General features: G+C 47.5%; 2 protein-coding genes across 6 annotated transcripts in view; one reads left to right on the top strand and one right to left on the bottom strand.

Moving 5' to 3' along the window:
- The window catches only part of LOC116989602 (dedicator of cytokinesis protein 7-like), a 145,476-nt gene that overhangs the window by 93,047 nt on the left and 29,142 nt on the right, over positions 1 to 23,287 (bottom strand). The gene's annotated exons all lie outside the window — the stretch shown is intronic.
- On the top strand, positions 1,410 to 22,824 carry angptl4 (angiopoietin like 4). 2 transcript variants are annotated; one of them, XM_033047154.1, is made up of 7 exons: positions 1,414 to 2,134; positions 5,103 to 5,213; positions 6,941 to 7,055; positions 17,850 to 17,963; positions 18,808 to 18,903; positions 20,283 to 20,558; positions 21,242 to 22,824. In XM_033047154.1, exons 1-7 carry the CDS (start codon positions 1,697 to 1,699, stop codon positions 21,415 to 21,417), a joined length of 1,326 nt encoding a protein of 441 aa, XP_032903045.1. In that variant the 5' UTR covers positions 1,414 to 1,696; the 3' UTR covers positions 21,418 to 22,824. The 2 variants fall into 2 exon arrangements, with proteins under 2 accessions (XP_032903046.1, XP_032903045.1); XM_033047155.1 differs by lacking the exon at positions 17,850 to 17,963 and having other exon boundaries at positions 1,410 to 2,134; positions 21,242 to 22,274.

The raw sequence follows: 23,287 nt of genomic DNA, 5'->3' as shown, positions 1-23,287 counted from the left end.
CTTCTCTCCATACCCCCTGATCCCTTTAGCCACAATGGCCACATACAACTCCCTCTTAAATATAGCCAATGAACTGGCCTCAACTACCTTCTGTGGCAGAGAATTCCAGAGATTCACCACTCTCTGTGTGAAAAATGTTTTCCTCATCTCGGTCCTAAAAGATTTCCCCCTTATCCTTAAACTGTGACCCCTTGTTCTGGACTTCCCCAACATCGGGAACAATCTACCTGCATCTAGCCTGTCCAACCCCTTAAGAATTTTGTAATATTTAAGAGGGAGTTAGATGTGGCCATTGTGGCTAAAGGGATCAGGGGGTATGGAGAGAAGGCAGGTACAGGATACTGAGTTGGATGATCAGCCATGATCATATTGAATGGCGGTGCAGGCTCGAAGGGCCGAATGGCCTACTCCTGCACCTATTTTCTATGTTTCTATGTAAGTTTCTATAAGATCCCCCCTCAATCTTCTAAATTCTAGCGAATACAAACTGAGTCTATCCAGTCTATAACAGCCTATTGCATTTTATCTGTTCATTTATTGTGTATATATATATATATATATATATATATATGGTCTATAGACATCCTGAACTTTTATCTCCTGTTCTGTATTATGTTTACATATTGTGTTGTGCTGCAGCAAGCAAGAATTTCATTGTCCTATCTGGGACACATGACAATAAAACTATCTTTTGGTTTAAACTCGGCACCTGCAGTCCTTTAACCTGCACGTCTTTGGAAGAAGTCTGAAGAAGGGTCTCAACCCGGAACGTCGCCCGTTCATTCTCTCCAGAGATGCCGCCTGTCCACGCTGAGTTACTCCAGCATTTTGTGTCCATCTTCACCTGTTACCCCCATTACTGCTCTCCTTCCCTCTGAACCTTCTGAGTGTGTACAAGAAGGAAATGCAGATGCTGGAAAATCGAAGGTACACAAAAATGCTGGAGAAACTCAGCGGGTGAGGCAGCATCTATGGAGCGAAGGAGATAGGTCTGAAGAAGGGGTTCGGCCCGAAACGTTGCCTATCTCCTTCGCTCCATAGATGCTGCTGCACCCGCTGAGTTTCTCCAGCATTTTTATGGTACCTTCTGAATGTGTAGTCGACAGGGGCAGTACTCTGCATATGGGCCAACTTCGATTGAAACCAGCGTCTGCACTTCTTCCCTACGTACACGTCTTTGGGAAGGTAGCGCAGTTTGAAGACTAGATTCTTTTTGTACTTTGTAAAAAAACCAAAACTCTTCGGCAAAACAGCTGTGACTAGTTTTCAACGTGTTTTTTTTCTCCGCCCTCTGCCCGTGAGGGGGGTGGGGGGGGGGGGGGGGGGGGGGGTGGAGTGTTTGGAGACGTTCCCTCTCCGCGTTTGCCACCGTGTTATGCTGGCGAAGAGGCGTGTCCGCTAACGCTGCTATTAAAGGAGGGCATTGGAGAGAGGCAGCGAGCAAACACAGGAGACTTGAGGACTGTGGTGGAAGGATTGAAAAAAAAAAAGGCAGAGAGAAGAGAAGAGAAGAGAGCAGAAGAGAGGAGAAGAGAGGAGAGGAGAGGAGAGGAGAGGAGAGAAAGAAAGAGAAAGAGAGAAAGAGAGAAAGAGAAAGAGAAAGAGAGAAAGAAAGAGAGATAGAGAGAAAGAAAGAAAGGGGAGAAAGAGAGATAAATAACAAATAGAGCCAAGTTTATTTTTAAAGCAGGGGAGAATGAAGCTGGCTCTAGGTGGAGCGCTGTGCATCGCTCTCTATGCCGCTAGCTGCTCCCGGGCTATGGGCAACCACCTCGGCGACAGGAAAGGTTCCTCGGCCAAGGAGAGGAGGATGCAGTTCGCGTCCTGGGACGAGGTGAACCTGATCGCCCACGGCCTCCTGCAGCTCGGCCACGGGCTGAAGCAACACGTTGACCGCACCAGGGATCAGCTGCGGGGAGTCACGGAGCAACTGCGGGCTCACAACCTGACGCTGGGCGAGCTGGGCGAGACTCGCCTCCTCCAAGCCGGCCTCCTCCGGGACAAGGTGGAGGAGATGGGTCGCGACCGGCTGAGGATGGACCAGGCGCTGCAGAGCCTGCAGGAGAAGGTGGGGAGACTGGCCAGCGGGAGGGGAGAGGAGTCGACTGGCCTGGACAACGACAACAGTATCAGAGTGAGTTTACCCGCCGCAGCTTTGTACAGTAGAGTCGTCTGAAGCAAGGTCTCGACCCGAAACATCCACCCATTCCCCTCCCCTCTCTCCAGAGATGGATGGATGAATGGATGAATGAATGCAAGTCCCGGTGAGTTACTCCAACATTCTGGACTCGAGATAGACACAAAAAGCTGGAGTAACTCAGCGGGACAGGCATTCACTCACCTATTCTCACAGAGAGTTGTGAGTCTGTGGAATTCTCTGCCTCAGCGGTGGAGGCAGGTTCTCTGGATGCTTTCAAGAGAGAGCTAGATAGGGCTCTTAAAGATAGCGGAGTCGGGGGATATGGGGAGAAGGCAGGAACGGGGTACTGATTGTGGATGATCAGCCATGATCACATTGAATGGCGGTGCTGGCTCGAAGGACCGAATGGCCTACTCCTGCACCTAATGTCTATTCACCTCTGGAGAGAAGGAATAAGTGGCGATTCGGGTCGAGACCTTGCTTCAGACGCACGCTGAACTGTTTTCCCCCTCGTTGATTATATTGTTTACAGTGTCGCGCGTTTACATATTGTGTTGTGCTGCTACAGGCAAGAATCTCACTGGTCTATGTGTAGGAAGGAACTGCAGATGGTGGTCTACAAGATGCTGGAGTAACTTAGCGGGACAGGCAGCATCTCTGGAGAGAAGTTTTGGGTCGAATCAGTCTGAAGAAGGTCTCGACCCATTCCTTCTCTCCAGAGATGCTGCCTGTCCCTCTGAGTTACTCCAGCATTTTGTGTCTTATCTTCGGTGTAAACCAGCATCTGCAGTTCCTTTCTGCACATCAAAATGTCTCCGGTTCACACACGGTAAAATCTTTAAATAAATGCACTTGGAGTATTGTGAATATTTAAGTCGTGAACAGCGATGTTTGTGTGGCGGAATAGATTTGATGGGCCGAATGTCCTAATTCCACCTCTAAAACCCGTGTGAATCAAATAACGGGTGGATCAATCGAGTCTCGGGTAAACGTGAGATGAGTGGCATTTGGTGAAATTCCAGTGAATGTTACCTTCGGGAGGAGCTGACTCGCTCCAATTCTAACCGCTCAGTTTGAGAATGTGTGTTTAAAAAAAAGTTCACCCGGCGTGATCCTTCCTGTGTGACTCGGCTACAGCCAAAGGTGCCCCCCCCCCCCCCAACCCCCTCTCCAAAAAAAACATAAAGGCCAGGGGTCGAAGAATAGTCTAGCTGTGAATCGGACCTGTTTACCAACTCGGAAACTGGAACAGATAGTGCCGAGGGCGGGAGACGTGAGCTGCGTGTTCCAAGCCTGTGTACCATTCTAGTGGTCGTATTGTGTTTAAGAAGGAACTGCAGATGCTGGAAAATCGAAGGCGGACAAAAGTGGTGGAGAAACTCAGCGGGTGCAGCAGCCTCTATGGAGCGAAGGAAATAGGCAACGTAGATGCTGCTGCACCCGCTGAGTTTCTCCACCACTTTTGTCTACCTGGTAGTCAAACTGTACCTTTCCAGCGGTATAAATATTGACTTCCCTAACTTCGAGTCGCCTTTGCTCCCCACCCCCACCCATCCTTCCCAGTTCCCCGACCAGTCCTCCATTACATTTTCACCTCTGTCTGCTGTGTTGTCACCTTCTCAATAGACAATAGGTGCAGGAGTAGAGGCCATTCGGCTCCTCGAGCCAGCACCGCCATTCAATGTGATCATGGCTGATCATCCACAATCAGTACCCCGTTCCTGCCTTCTCCCCATATCCCCTGACTCCGCTATCTTTAAGAGCCCTATCTAGCTCTCTCTTGAAAGCATCCAGAAAGCATCCACACTCACAACTCTCTGTGAGAAAAAATGTTCCCTCGTCTCCGTTCTAAATGGCTTACCCCTTATTCTCCTAGCTAACAATAATCTATTCTACATTTACCTTGATCTTCAAGAGTGTTTTATTGTCGTATGTCCCAGGTAGAACAGTGAAACTCTTGCTTGCAGCAGCAAGGCATCCCCTTTGTCTCGTTTTCACACCTTGCTCTTCCCTGTCTCTGCATCTCCCTCTCCCTTGACTCTCGGTCTGAAGAAGGGTCTCGACCCGAAACGTGGGCCATTCCTTCTCTCCAGAGATGCTGCCTGTCCCGCTGAGTTACTCCAGCATGTTTTGTCTCTCTTCGGTGTAAACCAGCATCTGCAGTTCCTTCCTCCACAGCCGGTTTCTTTTTCTGTACGGTGGTTTATTCCCCCCCCCCTCAGTAAAAGGCAAATGCGCAGAGTGAACAGAAAAGCCAGTCTTTGTTTCGGTCATGGGTGATGCTACAGGCAGAGACCCTTCTTCAGACTGCGACTTCAGACTCTGATTTCTTCAGACTATCGGTCTGAGGAAGGGTCTCGACCCGAAACGTTACCCATTCCTTCTACCCAGAGATGTTGCCTGTCCCGCTGAGTTACTCCAGCATTTTGTGTCTATCTTCAATTGATGTAACTTTCAACTTTCCTCAAGTAAATTCCCCCAATTGGCTAATTAACAAACGAGCAGATAATCTGTGTTTGGTGCTGTTTAAAGATCCAAATATCTCTGTCAGTGTTCGTTTGTTTGTTCTTTGGACTTTAGAGATACAGTGTGAAAACAGGCCCTCCTGCCCACCGAGTCCACCCCGACCAGCGATCCCCGCACACTAACACTATCCTACCCGCACTAGGGACAATTTACAATTTTCACCAAAGCCAAATTAACCTAGAAAGTCTTTGGAGTGTGGGAGGAAACCGGAGCACCCGGAGAAAACCCACGCAGTCGCAGGGGGAACGTACAAACTCCGTACAGACAGCACCCGTAGTCAGGATCGTACCCGGGTCACTGGCGCTGTGAGGCTGCAACTCTACTGCTGTGTTTAAACTGCATACTTTAGTAATTTATAAATGTATATAAAAGTACTTGTGCACTTTGTAAAAAGTTTATTTGTCCAATCATTTGGGGTTTTTTTGTTTTTTTGCAGTCGATTATGGAAACTCAAAGTAAAAACATCGATGAACTGCTGACGAGAATCAAAGACCAACAGTGGCAGCTGGACAAACAGAACATCCAGATCAAGGTTCTGCAAAGCAAGGTGTGTGTGTGTGATCACGAGGAGGGTGCTGATGTCCTAGGCCTGGTCAAGTTGGCCATTCATCCGCGAGTCGCAGTGGAACTGGGCCCCGCCTGAGCTGGCTGCCTGCCCCTTGTCCAGGGTTACGTCCGGGCCCGGGTGGCACTAGAAAAGGATCACTGGCTGTCCACGGGCGCCCTGGGGGATTTCTGGGATCGCTGGGGGGGGTGGAATGATCCTCAATAAGGATGGGGAAATAGTGATTTGATATTTAAGTATATTGGTTTATTTTGTAGTATGGTGGCGGCTTTGTTGGTATTTTTGTGTGTTTTTGTACATAGTTGATCACAATTATTTTTGGTTTAAAAAAAAAAAAGAGGGTCCTGTTAACACAAGTGGCAATGTGATCATAAATTCATAAGTTGTACGAGCAGAATTAGGCCATTCGGCCCATCAAGCCTCTTCCCCATTCAATCATCTTTCCCTCTCAACGCCATTCCCCTGCCTTCTCCCCATAACCCCTGATGCCCGTACTAATCAAGAATCTGTCAATCACCACCTTCAAAATATCAACTGACTTGGCCTCCACAGCCTTCTGCGGCAATGAATTCCACAGATTCACCACCCTCTGACTAAAGAAATTCCTCCTCATCTCCTTCCTAAAGGTATGTCCTTTTTGTCGGCGGCTATGACCTCCAGTCCTAGACTCTTCCACTGGTGGAAACTTTCCCCCCACATCCACTCTATCCAAGTATTTCACTATTCGATCAGCACTAATTATACACAGGGATGTAAGCGTTAAATGTATCCGGTTATGTTGGGTGCATAAAAGAAAATATCATCACTGTCCAGGAAACATAGGACATGCTATCATGGTTAATATGGACCCAGCCTGAGATAACTGATGGGACGGAACTGTAGATGCTGGTTGACACCAAAGATAGACACAAAAAGTTGGAGTAACTCAGCGGGTCAGGCAGCGCCTCTGGAGAAAAGGAATAATCGATGTTTCGGGTTGAGACCCTTCGAGACCAAAGGAATGGTCGGCCTTGTCCCGAAACATCACCTATTCCTTTTCTCCAGAGGTGCTGCTTGCCCCGTTGAGGGACTCTGGGAGCACTTTGGGGTCTACCTTTGTGATAACTGGTCTTTGGTCGGAGAAACAAGGAAGCCTACTGAATGTGGAACGGTGGTGAAGAGGTCTGTAATCGCCCAGATTCCAGCTTGTTTTTCCCAGGGGTTGGAGTCGTTGGGTGTGGAGAGGATTGGAATTTGTTCTAGTCCAGACTTGGTGTTGGATCATTGTGCCAGGATTCACTGTGTGTGCTGCCACAGGACAATGTCGTGGCAAAATACCAACGTGTGGAGGAGAAGAGAGATGCAATATATCGTACCAACACAACAAACAAACAAACAAACGCTGATCAACATCAGATACATAATATTCTAAATAAGGGGTAGGCCATTTAGAACAGAGATGAGGATAAAACATTTTCACCCAGAGAGTTGTGAATCTGTGGAATTCTCTGCCTCGTGAAGGCCAATTCTCTGGATGCTTTCAAGAGAGAGTTAGATAGATCTCTTAAAGATAGTGGAGTCAAGGGGATATGGGGAGAAGGCAGGAACGGGGTACTGATTGTGGATGATCAGCCACGATCACAATGAACGGCGGTGCTGGCTCAAAGGGCCGAAAGGCCTACTCCTGCATCTATTTTCTATGTCCTATGATGCTATTTTTTTTATTATAGCTTCAAGAAAGCAGACTACACCTCAAGGACAGTCCAAGTTGGAAATTGATCCTCAAGCGGAGGATGGACATATTTCCTCACCCTCACCCTAGTGATGAACCAACATTAGCCGACAGTAAGTACTGTACATCTGAATCTTAGGAAATAATGTTGCAAGATTCTCTGATCGAGCCTACACTTCATGTGGGAATTCTGAAAAGACCACTCCTCTGACCATTCTCCGTGGTTGCATCCATACACCACAAAATGGGCACAAAATGCTGGAGTAACTCAGTGGGACAGGCAGCATCTCTGGATAGAAGGAATGAGAGGTGCTGCCTGTCCCGCTGAGTTACTCCAGCGTTTTGTGGCTTATCTTCCGTGTAATCTGCAGCTCATTCCTGCCACAAATTAGGCCCTTTGGCCCACAACTTATTTTGACCACCCAGCTGCCATTTCCAGTAATCACAACTTCATGGCCTCTATTACCACCAGATTCCACCACTCACAACACACTCTTCATTGACTCACCAACCTGCACATCTGTTGTGTTCAAAAGGGAACTGCACATCTGTTGAGTGTGGTCTCACTTGGAGGAAGCTCACATGGTGACTACGAGCATGCAGACTCCAGCACCCATGCAACATCAGAGGAATGGGTTGAACCCAGATCATTGGAATCAACACCATTACTCTCTCTGTCGCTGATCCCCCCCCATCTTTCCATAAGAGGCAGTAAAAGCTTCAGGTACACGTAAAACCCGCCATTCACTGTGATCATGGCTGATCATCCACAATCAGTACCCCGTTCCTGCCTTCTCCCCATATCCCTTGACTCCGCTATCTTTAAGAGCTCTATCTAACTCTCTTGAAAGCATCCAGAGAATCGGCCTCCACTGCTTTCTGAGGCAGAGAATTCCACAGATTCACAACTCTGTGTGAAAAAGTTTTTCCCCATCTCCGTTCTAAATGGCTTGCCCCTTATTCTTAAACTCCAGCATTTTGTGTCTATCTCTGCAATATAGGCAGACACTGGCATGTGCATTGGGCGCACACACGCACACGCACACGCAGACACAGACACACACACACAGACACACACACACAGATACACACACACACAGACACACACACACAGATACACACACACACAGACACACACACACACAGACACACACACACACACAGACACACACTAACACACACACACACACACACACACACAGATACACACACAGACACACACATACACACAGACACACACATACACTAACACACACAGACACACACACAGACACACTAACACACACAGACACACACAGACACACACACACACACATACACTAACACACACAGACACACACATACACAGATTAAACAGACATGCAATACTGCCCATTCAATACCAATAGACCCCTTGCTTCTCTCCAGAGATGCTGCCTGTCCTGCTGAGTTACTCCAGCATTTTGTGTACAATACAAATGGCAGTGTACATGGAGCCATGTCATTCCTGGCCTGCTCTAGCTGTGTACTGGGGACTCTGAATCACTTAACCTGGGATTGCAAGTTGACGGATGCCTGTTGAGCTGAGGTTAAATTGGTACGGAGATCCAGCTGGACTGTGAACGTTGTGTGCAGTACGGCTACACAAGGAATGTCTTCCCGGCCGGCTGCCAAGTAGGGGAAAGGGCACTTGATGAGTAATGAGCAGGGAGCGTAGCGGGCCAATTCCTCTGAGATTCTGCCTGTAGAAAACACTGTACATTCTGTGATTGTTTGTTCTAACAAATTGTTGGCCGGTCGGGAAAGGGAACCTGTCTGCCATAGTTCGTAGCTGTCGGTGGTGGGGGGGAAGAAATGAATTGAATGTGGCTTTCTCCTTTACTCGTATCCTGAGAGCTGCTCTTCATGGTGCACGATGCCTTCAATATTGCAGTTGAGTCATGAAGGATCTATCGTATACATTTCAAGACCCTCCTCGATGTCTACAAAGCCCTCAATGGGCTTGCCCCCTCCTACATTAAATGTCTGCTTTCCCACCACTCCACCTCCAGGTCCCTTAGATCGGCCGACCTGGGGCTGCTGAATATCCCACGGTCTAGGCATAAGCTCAGGGGCGACCGACCGCGCCTTTGCGGTTGCAGCCCCTAGACTGTGGAACAGCATCCCCTCTTCCCATCAGAACTGCCCCCTCCATCGACTCCTTTAAGTCGAGACTAAAAACGTATCTATACTCCCAAGCCTTTCCTGACGTCCACTGAGCGAGGGCTACATGTATATATGTATGTAGTTTGTTTATACTATTCTTATAACAAATGTAAAGCACTTTGGCCAACGAGAGTTGTTTTTTAAATGTGCTATATAAATAAATGTGACTCGACTTGACTATCTTGCTGGGAACTAGTAGCTTCAGAGTGGAAACATAACAGAAAATGGATGGTGTGGCCTCTCTTTTCCAATTATTCTTTGTGAATGAATCTTGTATAAGGTATGAATATAGGACTGACTATTAAAGGCAATCGAGATCAAAAGCATCCAAAAATAAAAGCTGCGAGAGGTATGTCTGTTCTTACCAATCGTTCGTTTCCCTCTTCCCTGATTCTCAATCTGAAGAAAGGTCTCGACTCAAAACATCACCCATTCCCATTCTCTAGGGATGCTGCCTGACCCGCTAAATTTACAAGTTCTAGGAGCAGAGTTAAGCCATTCGGCCCATCGTCTACTCTGCCATTCAATCATGGCTGATCTATCAACTCCATTCTCCTGCCTTCTCCCCATCACCCCTGACACCCTTATCAATCAAGTATCTGCCTAAAAATATCCATTGAATTCCACAGATTCACCACCCAGTTACTCCAGCATTTTATGTCCATCTTCAGCAGTTCCTCGTTGTGTAGGATAGAAAATGCTGTCCTGCTGAGTTACTCCAGCTTTTTTGGGGTCTATCTCTCTCTGCAGTTCCTTCTTGCACAAGGCTGCTTAATGTTTAATATAAACATATGGGGCAGAATATAATATAAATGATAATGCTGCTCGTTTCTTTAAATTGATTTTAAAATGTCTATCTGTAGAGTGACATTACACAATCTGCTTTGTGTAATGACTGATTCTGTGTCCGATCCCAGAACTGGGCACTCCTTGTGTTGGGAGACTGATCAATACAAGGGACAGTGCTTGCACAGGGCTAGGCGGAAAACCAGGAGGAGGAGGAGGATTTTCCCAGACAATGGGCTGTTTAGGAATTTCTGACAAATGAAATGCGGCAGTTCTGGTCGCCAGCCAACTGGGTGAAAGTTGAAGTTGGCTGCATATTAAAAGTCTTTTATCTGCAAAATAGGAGATGGCCTTTTTTTTCCTTTCCAAACGGTTCTTCGTATTTTGTTGTTTTTAAAATAAAACTGAGACTAGTGACGTGGCACGGGGCCAAGTGAGTGAAAGTTGAAGAACTTTCTTCAAAATAACTTCCAGCTTCCGTGCTGGACTTTTCTGTGGGTTGTTATTTTCTGGGCGAGGGCTACCGTTCAACAGATTTTTTTTTTCTTCTCTCCCTTACAAAACACACTGACCTTTCCCCCACTTCGTAAACCAGCCAGCGAGAGGAATGGGCCAAATGCCTAAGGTAAAGACACAAGCTATCAGTCTTTAACAGAGACTTTTTTTTTTTTTTTTTTTAAAGTACAGTTTCACTTGTGATCTGGAAAGTTTTTTAATATAATTTAGTAATATTGAAACACAAGATTGAGATGTCGTTGGTTACGGAAATGGTGGGAGTGCAGACTTGAGGCAACGATAAAATCAGCCTTCAGAGCATTGCTACAGTGGTAACCTGGGGTTCATTATTCGGCATCTTGCATACAATAGACAATAGGTGCAGGAGTAGGCCATTCGGCCCTTCGAGCCAGCACCGCCATTCAATATGATCATGGCTGATCATCCCCAATCAGTACCCCGTTCCTGCCTTCTCCCCATATCCCCTGACTCCACTACCTTTAAGAGCCCTATCTAGCTCTCTCTTGAAAGCATCCAGAGAACCTGCCTCCACCGCCCTCTGAGGCAGAGAATTCCACAGACTCACCACTACATACAGTGTGGAAACAACAGGCCCTTCGGCCCAACTTGCCTACACCGGCCAACATGTCTCGGCTACGCTAGTCCCGCCTGCCAGCGTTTGGTCCATATCCTACCAAACCTGTCCTATCCATGTACTGTTTAACTGTTTCTTAAATGTTGGGATAGTCCCAGCCTCAACTACCTCCTCTGGCAGCTGGTTCCATACACCCTCTATATTAAGTTTATGTAACTTTCAATTTTCCTAATGCAAATTCCTTGCCTGCTGCCACAGCACGATCCAACAGAAGGCAGGAGTATGGAGTTAGGAGGGAAAGATAGATCAGCCATGATTGAATGGAGTAGACTTGATGGGCCGAATGGCCTAATTTTGCTCCTATCACTTAAGATCTTGTGAAAAGATGCCAACACTACCCAGACAGCAGCCATGGCGAGGACTGAACTTGTATTGCTGGAGCTATGAGGTAGCAACACCAACTACTGTGTCACAGTAAACTAAACTAACAACGGCACTCACAGCCACAACACCAGTCTGCATTTATCTAGCACCTTTACATGGACCAATATCCCACAGTTCTTCAGGGTATAATAAAATGGATATCAACGAGCAGTTAGAAAAGATGGTCACGACTTTGTCCTTTGGCAGGGTTTGCAATGATGGGAAGGTGCATCGGACGGAGTTTGTGCTAGAATATTTTGGCGGCATGGATCCAGGAGCTCGTGGGGGGGAGTGTCCATAATCTGTCGTGGACACTGATCCCACAGCCAGTGTGGAGTCTGGGGTAGTTAATGGCTCAATTGTAATCATGCATTGTCTTTCTGCTGACTGGTTAGTTACGCAACAATATAGGCAGCCTTGGTACACGTGGTGATAAACTGATCTGAATAGATGGAGTTGTAGCATAATTATACTAGGGGGAGCATTCATTCTGATTCTGTAACTTCTGAGCCAGTGTGTACCAGCGGAATTGTGCGTGCACCAGCGTATACTAGTGACTATCAGGATATGGGAAGGGGGTTTTGGCAGGCTGGATGTGGAGCGCTGGAGTGGATTATAAATGTATACAGGGCAAGATGGACATGGGGCACGAGTATCTCTTGATACTTTCAAGAGAGAGCTAGATAGCTTGCTTGAAGATAGCGGAGTCGGGGGATATGGGGAGAAGGCATAGTGGGGGGGGGGGGGGGAGGGGGGGGAAAGTGGCTGAGCAAGGTCTTGGCAATGGAGAGAATAAGGAGCTTGTATTTTTTTTTTTAAAAAGACACAACTTGCCAGAGTAACAGCGGGTCAGGCAACATCTCTGGAGGGGAAGGATAGGTGACGTTTCGTGTTGAGACCCTTCTTCCGTCTGATCCTGGCAGGGGGGGGGGGGGGGGTGAGAAAAGACCAGGGCTGCCCCTACTTGGTCCTGGACGTTTCTCGCTGAGGGAGCTGTTCGCCCACCTCCCACCTTCAGTCTGAAGAAGGGTCCCGACCAAAAACGTCACCCACCCATTTTCTCCAGAGATGTTGCCTGACCTGCTGAGTAACTCCAGCACCATGTGTCTATCTTCGGTATAAACCACCATCTGCACTTCTTTGAGAGGTGATGTTTTGGGTTGGGGAGCCTTCTTCAGATTAATTGTTTGTTAACTTTGCAACAGTTTAAATAGTTCATAGAAACATAGAAAATAGGTGCAGGAGTAGGCCATTCAGCCCTTCGAGCCTGCACCGCCATTCAATATGATGATGGCTGATCATCCAACTCAGTATCCTGTACCTGCCTTCTCTCCATACCCTCTGATCCCTTTAGCCACAAGGGCCACATCTAACTCCCTCTTAAATATAACCAATGAACTGGCCTCGACTACCTTCTGTGGCAGAGAATTCCACAGATTCGCCACTCTCTGTGTGAAAATTTTTTTTTCTCATCTCGGTCCTAAAAGATTTCCCCCTTATCCTTAAACTGTGACCCCTTGTCCTGGACTTCCCCAACATCGGGAACAATCTTCCTGCCTCTAGCCTGTCCAACCCCTTAAGAATTTTGTACGTTTCTATAAGAATACAAAGATAAGAGTTCAGAATACAAAGATAAACTCCTGTGTTTAAGAAGGAACTGCAGATGCTGGAAAATCGAAGGTGGACAAAAGTGCTGGAGAAACTCAGCGGGTGCAGCAGCATCTATGGAGCGAAGGAAATAGGCAACGTTTCGGGACGAAACCCTTCCGGGTTTCGGCCCGAAACGTTGCCTATTTCCTTCAAGGGTTTCGGCTATACCACTCACCCACCCATCCCTCTCTCTCCCTCGTGGACAAAAGTGCTGGAAAGTGCTGAAAAAAGTGCTGAAAAATCCTTCCGGGTTTCGGCCCGAAACGTTGCCTATTTCCTTTGCTCCATAGATGCTGCTGCACCCGCTGAGTTTCTCCAGCACTTTTGCCTACCAAAGCACTTTTGCCTACTTTTGCCTAATCCTCTGCCTTCTTTGTGATTAAACCCCTATACCTAATACATCTTGCACTACATGTACCTGTTATCTGATTAAAAGGCGTGGAGATGAATTAAAATAAGATCAATGTGTTACAATTATCTCCACAATGAAAGTGTACAACAGATGGTGGCTTTGATACCTATTGTGCTGCAAGCAGGGAGTTGCTGACTGAGCCAGGGTTTACCAGCAAGAGATCATGTCACTAAAATGAGTTTAAAATGAGAGGAAACCAGCAGAGAAACTGTTCTGTGGGCGTTAATTGCCTGAAGTGACCCAGTTCTTTCAGATGAAGCCATCTGGAATGCCTGACTGCTTTTACAAGCGGGGAGCAGAAGGATCCCAGGACAACTAGGTAAAAGTTCCTGGTTACTTTAGCCTCTTAAGAAGTCCCGAAGGAGCCCTTCTAATCCTTTCACCATGAACAACACTGAGCTGCCTTTGTTGCTGTTTAGAGCTTTATATGAGAGAGGAAAAAAAACTCGCAGTGAAGCAGCAAGCCGTGCATTGCAACGCCCTTACTGAAAATCGCTCAGATTCGACTAGTGTAACATCTCCACACTCGGTTTAACCCTTGGAGTGAAAATATATACTGGCGACCCATCCACTGAACAAAGCAGCTAATAAATCCAGACCTACGTACACTTTACCTAGAATCCAAGTTAAAAAAAAAATTATTTTAGTGTTATTGAACTGATTTGTTTTCATCCCCCCAGCTTAAGCCATGATGTGTAGGAAGCAAGGCCGGTTCTCTGGACGCTTTCAAGAGAGAGCTGAATAGGGCCTTAAAGATAGCGGAGTCAGGGGATATGGGGAGAAGGCAGGAACGGGGTACTGATTGGGGATGATCAGCCATGATCACATTAAATGGCGGTGCTGGCTCGAAGGGCCGAATGGCCTACTCCTGCACCTATTGTCTATTGTCTAAAATCGCCTTGTTCATGAACTTTTCATTCCCATACTCACATTAGCACGAGAGAAATTTAAAAACACCATAGCTAGGCGACACAGGCAATGTCCTTGGCTAAAGTAAAATATAAACTCACGAGGCATCCACTGCATGAAGCAGCTACTAAATTCAGACCCCAAGAGTCACTTGGAAATAGAATCCAGGGGATTTTAAAGTTATTGAACTGATTCCTTTCACATTATTAGCTTATTTTTGTAAATGTATTTAGAGGCGTGTAAATTAATACAGGGCTCAAAGTAAGGGTAAAGTGGACAAAGTGGGAGTACAGTGCATGTTCGTACACACGCGCACACGCACACACACACACGAGCACACACACACACACACACACACACACACACACACACACACACACACACACACACACACACACACACACACACACCAATGCCACTGGCAATTGGTGAGAAGAGTATTGTAAAGCAGAGCGGGGAGATATTATCCCCATCACCACCGAGAGAGACGGGTTCGACCCACCCCCACATTGTGCAAAGATCAAACCTCCTGATATTTGCCCGAGAGGGGTAAAGAACCTTTTTTAAATTGCAACACAAGAGCTGAACCTTTGAAGGGAGCTGCGATCTGGCGAGTTGGCACCGCGGAACTGCCAATGTACAAAGTTCAAGCAAATAATACACGCTGCTCGTTGCACAAAAAATATAAATCAATTCTATTGCACAAAATGCCTCTCTGTTCAAGGTCGAGCCATTCTTTTTGAAGAGGAGAGTAAAACTCAGAAGTATTTACCGAATAACGAAACATTGTTCTCGGCCCTGCTTTAAAGCTTGGCGTGAATTTACCTTCAGCAAGCCAAAACTCTGTGAATATGTTAGTTTTGCACCTTCTAGCAATATCAGTTGTACGGTAGCAGTAACTCAAGGATTGTTCTTCTTAAGAAGGGTCCTGACCCTGAACGTTACCCGCCCTTTTTCTCCAGAGATGCTGCCCGACCCGCACTCCAGCACTTTGTGTCTATCGTTGGTATAAACCAGCATCTGCAGTTCCTGGTTTTCCCGGCTAATATCTTCCATGTGGAAAATGTCCCAAATTTGTGCCGCAGAAGAGTCAAGAGTGTTTTTTTGTCAAATGTCCCGAAACGGAATCATGCAATTCTTACTTGTGGCACCACAACAGATATGGAAACATGATACTCTGTAAAACACATTGTAAACAACAACAAGAATATTTTTAAAAGAACATGTGTGTCCCCCCCCCCCCCCCCCCCCCCACCTGTATGGGTTTTCTCCGAGATCTTCGGTTTCCTCCCACACTTTAAGACATACGTGTTTGTAGGTTAGTTGGCTTGGTGGAAGTGTAAATTGTCAATAGACAATAGACAATAGGTGCAGGAGGAGGCCATTTGGCCCTTCAAGCCAGCACCGCCATTCATCGTCCCCTATCAATAACCCGTGCCTGCCTTCTCCCCCATATCCCTTGACTCCACTAGCCCCTAGAGCTCTATCTAACTCTCTCTTAAATCCATCCAGTGATTTGGCCTCCGCTGCCCTCTGTGGCAGGGAATTCCACCAATTCACAACTCTCTGGGTGAAAGATCGTGAAGATTTCTCACACAGATCCAGAACGAGACCACCCGCTGAGATGGCGGTGTAACTATACAAGGCAAGGTTAGATAATGCCGTCGTAACATGTCATTTGAGGTTGGAAGAGGGAGAGGGGTTCGAGATAAATCTCCCCAAATTTCTGAGGACATTAAACCTGGACATCTGAAAGACGTTGCCCTGGCAGGGGTGTCTAGAACAAGCAGTCACAAACTCTCATCACAGGACTTGGGGCTGAGGTGAGCAGAGGATGGTGGCCTTGTGGCATTCATTTCAATTGAGGACTGTGGAGGCCAAATTTGCTGAATCTGTGTAAGGAGGAGATAGATACATTTTCAGATACAAATGGCAAGAAAAAGGTACAGGTCGCTAAAGTCACGCACTGCCAGACTCAAGAACAGCTTTTACCCATCAGCTATCTTGGAACTGAACTCTGTCTCGGGAGCGGGTTATGGGGAAGGAGGGGGGGGGGGGGGGGGGGGGGAGACAGTGTTAATTTATGTAAATGTGAACCCATGGGTGGGTTTGGGGAGGGAGGGAGTGTAAAAAGTATGAGTATGTGAATGAAGTTCTTTTAAATGGAGAGACACAGTAATCTCGTTGTATGTGACACATGGAATGACAATAAAGCATTCTGATTCTGAAGAAGGAGTCTCGGATGAAAGCAGGAATGTGGTATTAAGATAAGTGATTGGCCATGATCATATTGAGTGGTGGAGCACACTCGCAAGGAATTGGAGCAGCGTCAGGCCATTCGGCCCATCAAGTCTACCCCACCATTCAATCATGGCGGATCTAACCCCATTCTCCTGCCTTCTCCCCGTAACCCTCCCCATTGTCCCTAGTGTGAAGGTTAGAACTAATGTACTGGTCGACACAGACTTGGTCGGCCAAAAGGCCTGGTTCCACACTGTATCTCCAAACTAAACTACACTTGGAAATATGTTTGCACAGAGTGTAAAGGATGTAAGTTGAAGGCTGGGTCTGTATTAATTTGAACACAACACCTGTCCCATTCTTAAAGGATGCTGTAGTGTTGAAAGCAATGACACGGCACTATTTAGCTTGGGCAGTTTACAGCCCACCTTTGCTAACGTCAAATAACTCTTGCTTTCCCTCTCTCTCCCCATCCTAGTTCTCCGACCAGGCTGACTGTCTCTCCTCCTGATTCAAGTTTACATTGTATTCCTCGTTGTCAATAACAATGATCTTCTCTACATTGTCCTTCAACTTCATCCCCTTTAATCTGTCCTTTTCACACCATATCTCTTCCATATCTCTCGTTTCCATCTCCCCTGCCTCTCAGTCTTAAGAAGGGTCTCGACCCGAAATGTCATCCGTTCCTTCTCTCCAGAGATGCTGCCTGCCGCTCTGAGTTACTCCAGCATTTTGTGTCTATCTTCGGTGTAAACCAGCATCTGCAGTTCCTTCCTACACATTTGGAACAGTGTAAGGGCGATCCACAGTATTCACACTACCAACACTAATTATGCCGCTGTCGGAGCTTAGGAGGAGCTTGTAGGAGCTTAGTAAACACAAATTGGCTGCCCACATTGCCAATGTGACTGCTATATAAAATATTTTGGGTCTTCCTAGAGTCACTCCAAAGATGTACCGCTTTGTAGGTCAATGGGCTTTGGCATAAATGTAAAATTGGCCCTAATGTGTGTAGGATAGTATTAAGTGTGTGGGGATCGCTGGTCAGTGGGCCGAAGGGCCTGTGTCCGCACTGTATCTCTAAACTAAAGTAAACTAGAGGCGATATAAGCTCCGTGCAAGTAAAGAGTTACATTTCCTTAATGTACAAACTTCACGAAACGTAAAGAAATGCCCAAAGCCTAATTGATGGATTCCCTCTTTGTTTTGCAGAACTTCCCTTTGACTGTCACCAACTATTCCTTGAAGGACAGCAGACCACTAGAGTGTACAGAGTCCAGCCTGTGGGCTCGCAGTCCTTTGAAGTATTCTGTCGAATGACCGATGGTAAGAATTTGGATGCTAGTGGAAGCAGAGTCTGGGATCTGGATGAGGTTAAGAACAGCTCTCACTGAGGAGCAGAGACACTTGTGTAAACTGGGTTGGGTCTTGTGTTCACAAGTCGTAGGAGCAGAATTAGGCCATTCGGCCCATCGAGTCTACTCTACCATTCAATAATGGCTGATCTATCTTTCCCTCTCAACCCCATTCTCCTGCCTTCTCCCCGTAAATCCTGACACCCGTGCTAATCAAGAACCTGTTAATCTCCCCTTTAATAATATCCATTGCCTTGGCCTCCACAGACGTCTGTGGCAATGAATCCCACAGATTTCCCAGTGCTGTCAAAATAGACATCTTCATTCGAGTGTGACATAGAAACATAGAAAATAGGTGCAGGAGTAGGCCATTCGGCCCTTCGAGCCTGCACCGCCATTCGATATGATCATGGCTGATCATTCAACTCAGTATCCCATCCCTGCCTTCTCTCCATACCCCCTGACCCCTTTAGCCACAAGGGCCACATCTAACTCCCTCTTAAATAGAGCCAATGAACTGGCCGCAACTACCTTCTGTGGCAGAGAATTCCACAGATTCACCACTCTCTGTGTGAAAAATGTTTTCCTCATCTCGGTCCTAAAAGATTTCTCCCTTATCCTTAAACTGTGACCCCTTGTCCTGGACTTCCCCAACATCGGGGACAATCTTCCTGCATCTAGCCTGTCCAACGGTTGTGGTTGGAATGGCCACGGTCGTCTGCCGCATTTTAGTTTGAACTAATGGAGAAGTTTACTCCTGTAGACGTTAATCTCTCATGTCAGGGAATGCTCAATGGTTTGTTGTGTTTCCACAGAAGGTGGCTGGACTGTGATTCAGAGACGGATGGATGGGTCCATTGACTTTGACCGCCTTTGGCAGGCGTACAAGGATGGATTTGGCAACCTCACGGGTAAATAGTATTTAGTGCTGTGTTCCTTTGCCCCGTCGCGTTGTATTGTTTGTATCTTGGGGTCTGGAGGATAAATTTCACCTCTGTCCATCGAATACGAGTAGACACAAAACGCTGGAGTAACATCTCTGGAGAGAAGGAATGGGTGACGTTTCGGGGTGGAGACCCTTCTTCAGACTGACGTTCGTTCACGACCTGTCTGAAGAAGGGTCTCGACCCGAAACATCACCCCCTGTCCCGCTGAGTTACTCCAGCATTTTGTGTCTATCTTTGAATTGTTTTAGGGTTAGCTACTCCTTAGTTTAGTGTCAGTATGAAATGTTTACGTCAGGAAAGGCCAAGGTGCCGTGGTCCAAGCATCGCATCACTAACCAGTTGTTTTTCTGCGTTAAGGAGGGTGATTGTGTCAGCAGGAAGGCACCCATTGTAAAGGAATTCATTGTTTACGGGGCAGTAACCCCAAATAACAAATACCTGACCTCATGGGGTTTTATCACAATTAAAACAGGATGACTTTTCTCTGCTGCATTATTCCAGCAAAGATGGGTGCTGTCACTCTGGGAAATTGTTTTAATCAAAACAGGAGGTTTTTTGTCTTAATCAAATAAGGAAATGTGTAGGCGGGAACTGCAGATGCTGGTTTGAACCAAAGAGAGACACAAAATACTGGAGTAACTCAGCGGGACGGGCAGATTGAAGAAGCGCCTCGACCCGCAACATCAGCCAGTCCTTCTCCTCCAGAGATGCTGCCTGACCCGCTGAGTTACTCCAGCACTTTGTGTCCACCTTTTGTGTAGAGAGTTGGGGTGTGCTGCTCCCTCCTGGTGAGGTACGGTAGTGCACTAGTTGTATAAGAAGGAACTGCAGATGCTGGATAAGGGGTTGGCCATTTAGAACGGAGACGAGGAAACACTTTTTTTTACAGAGAGTTGTGAGTCTGTGGAATTCTCTGCCTCAGAGGGCGGTGGAGGCCGGTTCTCTGGATACTTTCAAGAGAGAGCTAGATAGGGCTCTTAAAAATAGCGGAGTCAGGGGATATGGGGAGAAGGCAGGAACGGGGTACTGATTGGGGATGATCAGCCATGATCACATTGAATGATGTGGTGCTGGCTCAAAGGGCCGAATGGCCTACTCCTGCACCTGTTGTCTATTGTCTATTGTGGGACAGGCAGCATCTCTGGAGAGGAGGAATGGGTGACGTTTCGGGTCGAGACCCTTCTTCAGTCCCGAAACATCTCCCATTCCTTCTATCCAGAGACGCTGCCTGACCCGCTGGATTACTCCAGCTTTTTGTGTGTGTCCATCTTCGGTGTAAACAAGCATCTTCAGTGCCTCCCTGCACCTGTTCATGTTTGGGGTTTTTTCCCCCCCGCTCGCAGGTGAGTTCTGGCTGGGTCTGGAGAAGCTGTACACCATCGTACGCCAGGGCAGCTACCTGCTGCGCATCGAGCTGGAGGACTGGGAGAACCACACGGAGTACACAGAGTACCCCTTCAGCCTGGGCAGCGAGGCCACCGACTACACCATCACCCTCAAGAACCCCGTCTCTGGGAACCTGAAGAACGCCATCAGTGAATCGAGCGGCCTGCGTTTCTCCACTCGAGACCAGGACCATGATCTACAGTTCAACATGAACTGTGCCAAACACCTGACAGGTCAGTGCCAAGGCTAGCGGACGGGGGGGGGGGGCACCTCAGCTGCGGGGGCATCTGATACAATAGAATAGCACTGCTGGTGGGAGAGTCTCGGACCAGCTCGGAATTAAAGGACGTTCCTTTAGAAAGGAATTTCTTTAGTCAGAGGGTGGTGAATCTGTGGAATTCTTTGCCGCAGAAGGCTGTGGAGGTCAAGTCAATGGATATTTTTAAGGCAGAGTTAGATAGATTCTTGATCAGTATGGGTGTCGGAGGTTATGGGGAGAAGGCAGGAGAATGGGGTTCGGAGGGAGAGATAGATCAGCCGTGATTGAATGGCGGAGTAGACTTGATGGGCCGAATGGCCTAATTCTACTCCTATCACTTATGACCAATGCACGAAGAGGAATCTCAGGCGGCCAAATTCCTATCCCACCGGCCGTCTTCCCATCAACGGTCGTATTCTAACAAAGCCCACCTTCCCATGAAAGGCGAGAGAACTATGGAGGGAGGAGTATGCTGGAAACTCCCCCGGATGTTTAGTTTAGAGATACAGCGTGGAAACAAACAGCCCCTCTGGCCCACCGAATGGGGGGGGGTGGCCCTGTTCTCACAGACCAGAGGGTGGGTATTCAATGGGATGACCAATGAGGTGCTTACTTTACCCCCAATTAACTTCCAACCCACCTTTGTGCCTGTTTCAGGGGGATGGTGGTTCACCACCTGCGGGCAAGCCAACCTGAACGGCAAATATTTTGCCAGTAAGCCCCAGCAGCGTCGCGAGAGGAAACGGGGCATCTTCTGGAAGTCCTGGAGGGGAAGAACCTACCCCCTGAAGACCACCACCATGATGATTCGTCCAGTGGAACTTGAGGCTTAACATCACAATCTTAACCGCTGGCAGAGACTGTGTCTACGTGTGTGTGAGCGTGTGCGAGTACATGTGAGTGTGTCTGGGTGTGTGTGTGTGTGAGAGAGACAGACAGAGAGAGATTTAAAACAGCAAGTTTGGCTGTTTCCATTTGAGATGAGAGTACAATGCAAAGAGGATGCACTGACCTGACTCTCTGAACGTGTATTGTCTTATGTTTTAAGCAACAAACCAATGCAGCAAAGTCTCCCCAGGATGAAACATCCGAGCTACCTAAGCATTCCCAAAGTATACATGCCACTCCAAGCAGCCGATAGGTTTTCCTGCAAGTGTCTTAGTCCAAAGCGAGCCCAACATAGTCGCAACGCCACTTCAGTTAACTCCCACTAGACTTGTCCCACCTTGCCCTCAGCTCAGAGTTCATCTATCCCCCCCCGCCACGAGACCGACCGACCAGGCAAACCCCAGGTGTGATGGTCACCCTGACCGCAGCCCAGCAAACCAAACCCGCCTACGCCCGCTGATCCGTTGCCCGCGGAGATGCGAAACCGCCCGACGTCGATGAGCCTTCATCAACCCACATTTAGCGGCAGTGCGCTCCACGGGAGGATCCGTGCAGGGCGGGCCAACACGCACTGGCGGCACGCCTCACGTTAGTGGGTCCGATCGCACGAACAGGAACACATGTTCTATTAATGAAAGGGGCACTGGAATATAGAAATTGAACACAAGTGCAACCTGTCCCACTTACGCGAGTTTGTTTTTTCGGCGACTTGCCGGCACCCGTCAATAGTCGCAGCAGGTGGCCGAAAATTTTCAACGTGTTGAAAATCCAGCGGTGACCAGAACAAGGTACGACTCTTTGGGCGACTACTCACGACCATACAGGCGTCACCCCGCGACATGTCGACACGTGACGCCTGTATGGCCGTGAGTGGCCACCCAAAGAGTCGTAGCGTCTTTCTGGTCGCCACTGAATTTTCAACACGTTGAAAATTTTCGGCGACCTATGACGGGTGCCGGCAGTCGTGGGACAGGCCCATTGAAAACGGCACAGTTCCGGTGTCTCCAATAACATCGCCCCAACGCCCTATTTATACCAGTTTAACTGTAACACTTTAACTCAATTCCTACCCGCAGGGATGTTTCCAAGTCATATTGACTTTATCACCATAGCTAAGGATAGCTGTGCAGAATTGTGAGTGTTAATTGTTTCTTTTGCTTTATATATTTAAGCATTTAATATTCCAATATGCCATTTTGTAATTTATGAAGCGCTCAGCTGTGCCCAGAATGGAGTAAGATTCCGTTTGTATTGTCTGCTGTATATAACCTTAAAAAGCTGTTATTTTAATATCAAATGATTCTCAAACACGGATTTTTGTCTAAAAAAAAAAATCTTTGGTTTAAACATTTTCCCTGGTGTATTTGTTAATCCTTGCGGTCAGAGATAACTTAGAGTCTGAGCAAAGACTGGCTGTTGATTTTGGCATCAGACGGACACAGATAGCTGAATAAAAGACTAAACAAGGTCAACTAAACAGCGTGGAAACAGGCCCCTTTGGCCGACCGAGCCCGCGCCGACCCCAGCGATCGCCCCGTACACTAGCGCTCTCCTACACGCACCAGGGACAATTTTTAACAATGAACAGAAGCCAATTAACTGACAAACCTGTTCAAAAAGGAACTGCAGATGCTGGAATATCGAAGGTACACAAAATTGCTGGGGAAACTCAGCGGGTGCAGCAGCACCTATGGAGCGAAGGAAATAGGCAACGTTTCGGCCCGAAACGTTGCCTATTTCCTTCCGGGTTTCGTCCCGAAACGTTGCCTATTTCCTTCCGGGTTTCGTCCCGAAACGTTGCCTATTTCCTTCCGG

The sequence above is a fragment of the Amblyraja radiata genome, chromosome 29 (genome assembly GCF_010909765.2).
Source record: "Amblyraja radiata isolate CabotCenter1 chromosome 29, sAmbRad1.1.pri, whole genome shotgun sequence".
Classification (NCBI taxonomy): domain Eukaryota; kingdom Metazoa; phylum Chordata; class Chondrichthyes; order Rajiformes; family Rajidae; genus Amblyraja; species Amblyraja radiata.
This window is presented reverse-complemented; position numbering and strand designations above follow the sequence as displayed.

Coding starts and splice junctions, on each gene's coding strand:
- angptl4 (XM_033047154.1), top strand. CDS start 1,697: ATGAAGCTGGCTCTAGGTGGAGCGCTGTGCATCGCTCTCTATGCCGCT. Junction 2,135..5,102: donor ACAACGACAACAGTATCAGA/GTGAGTTTACCC, acceptor GTTTTTTTGCAG/TCGATTATGGAAACTCAAAG. Junction 7,056..17,849: donor TGAACCAACATTAGCCGACA/GTAAGTACTGTA, acceptor TTTGTTTTGCAG/AACTTCCCTTTGACTGTCAC.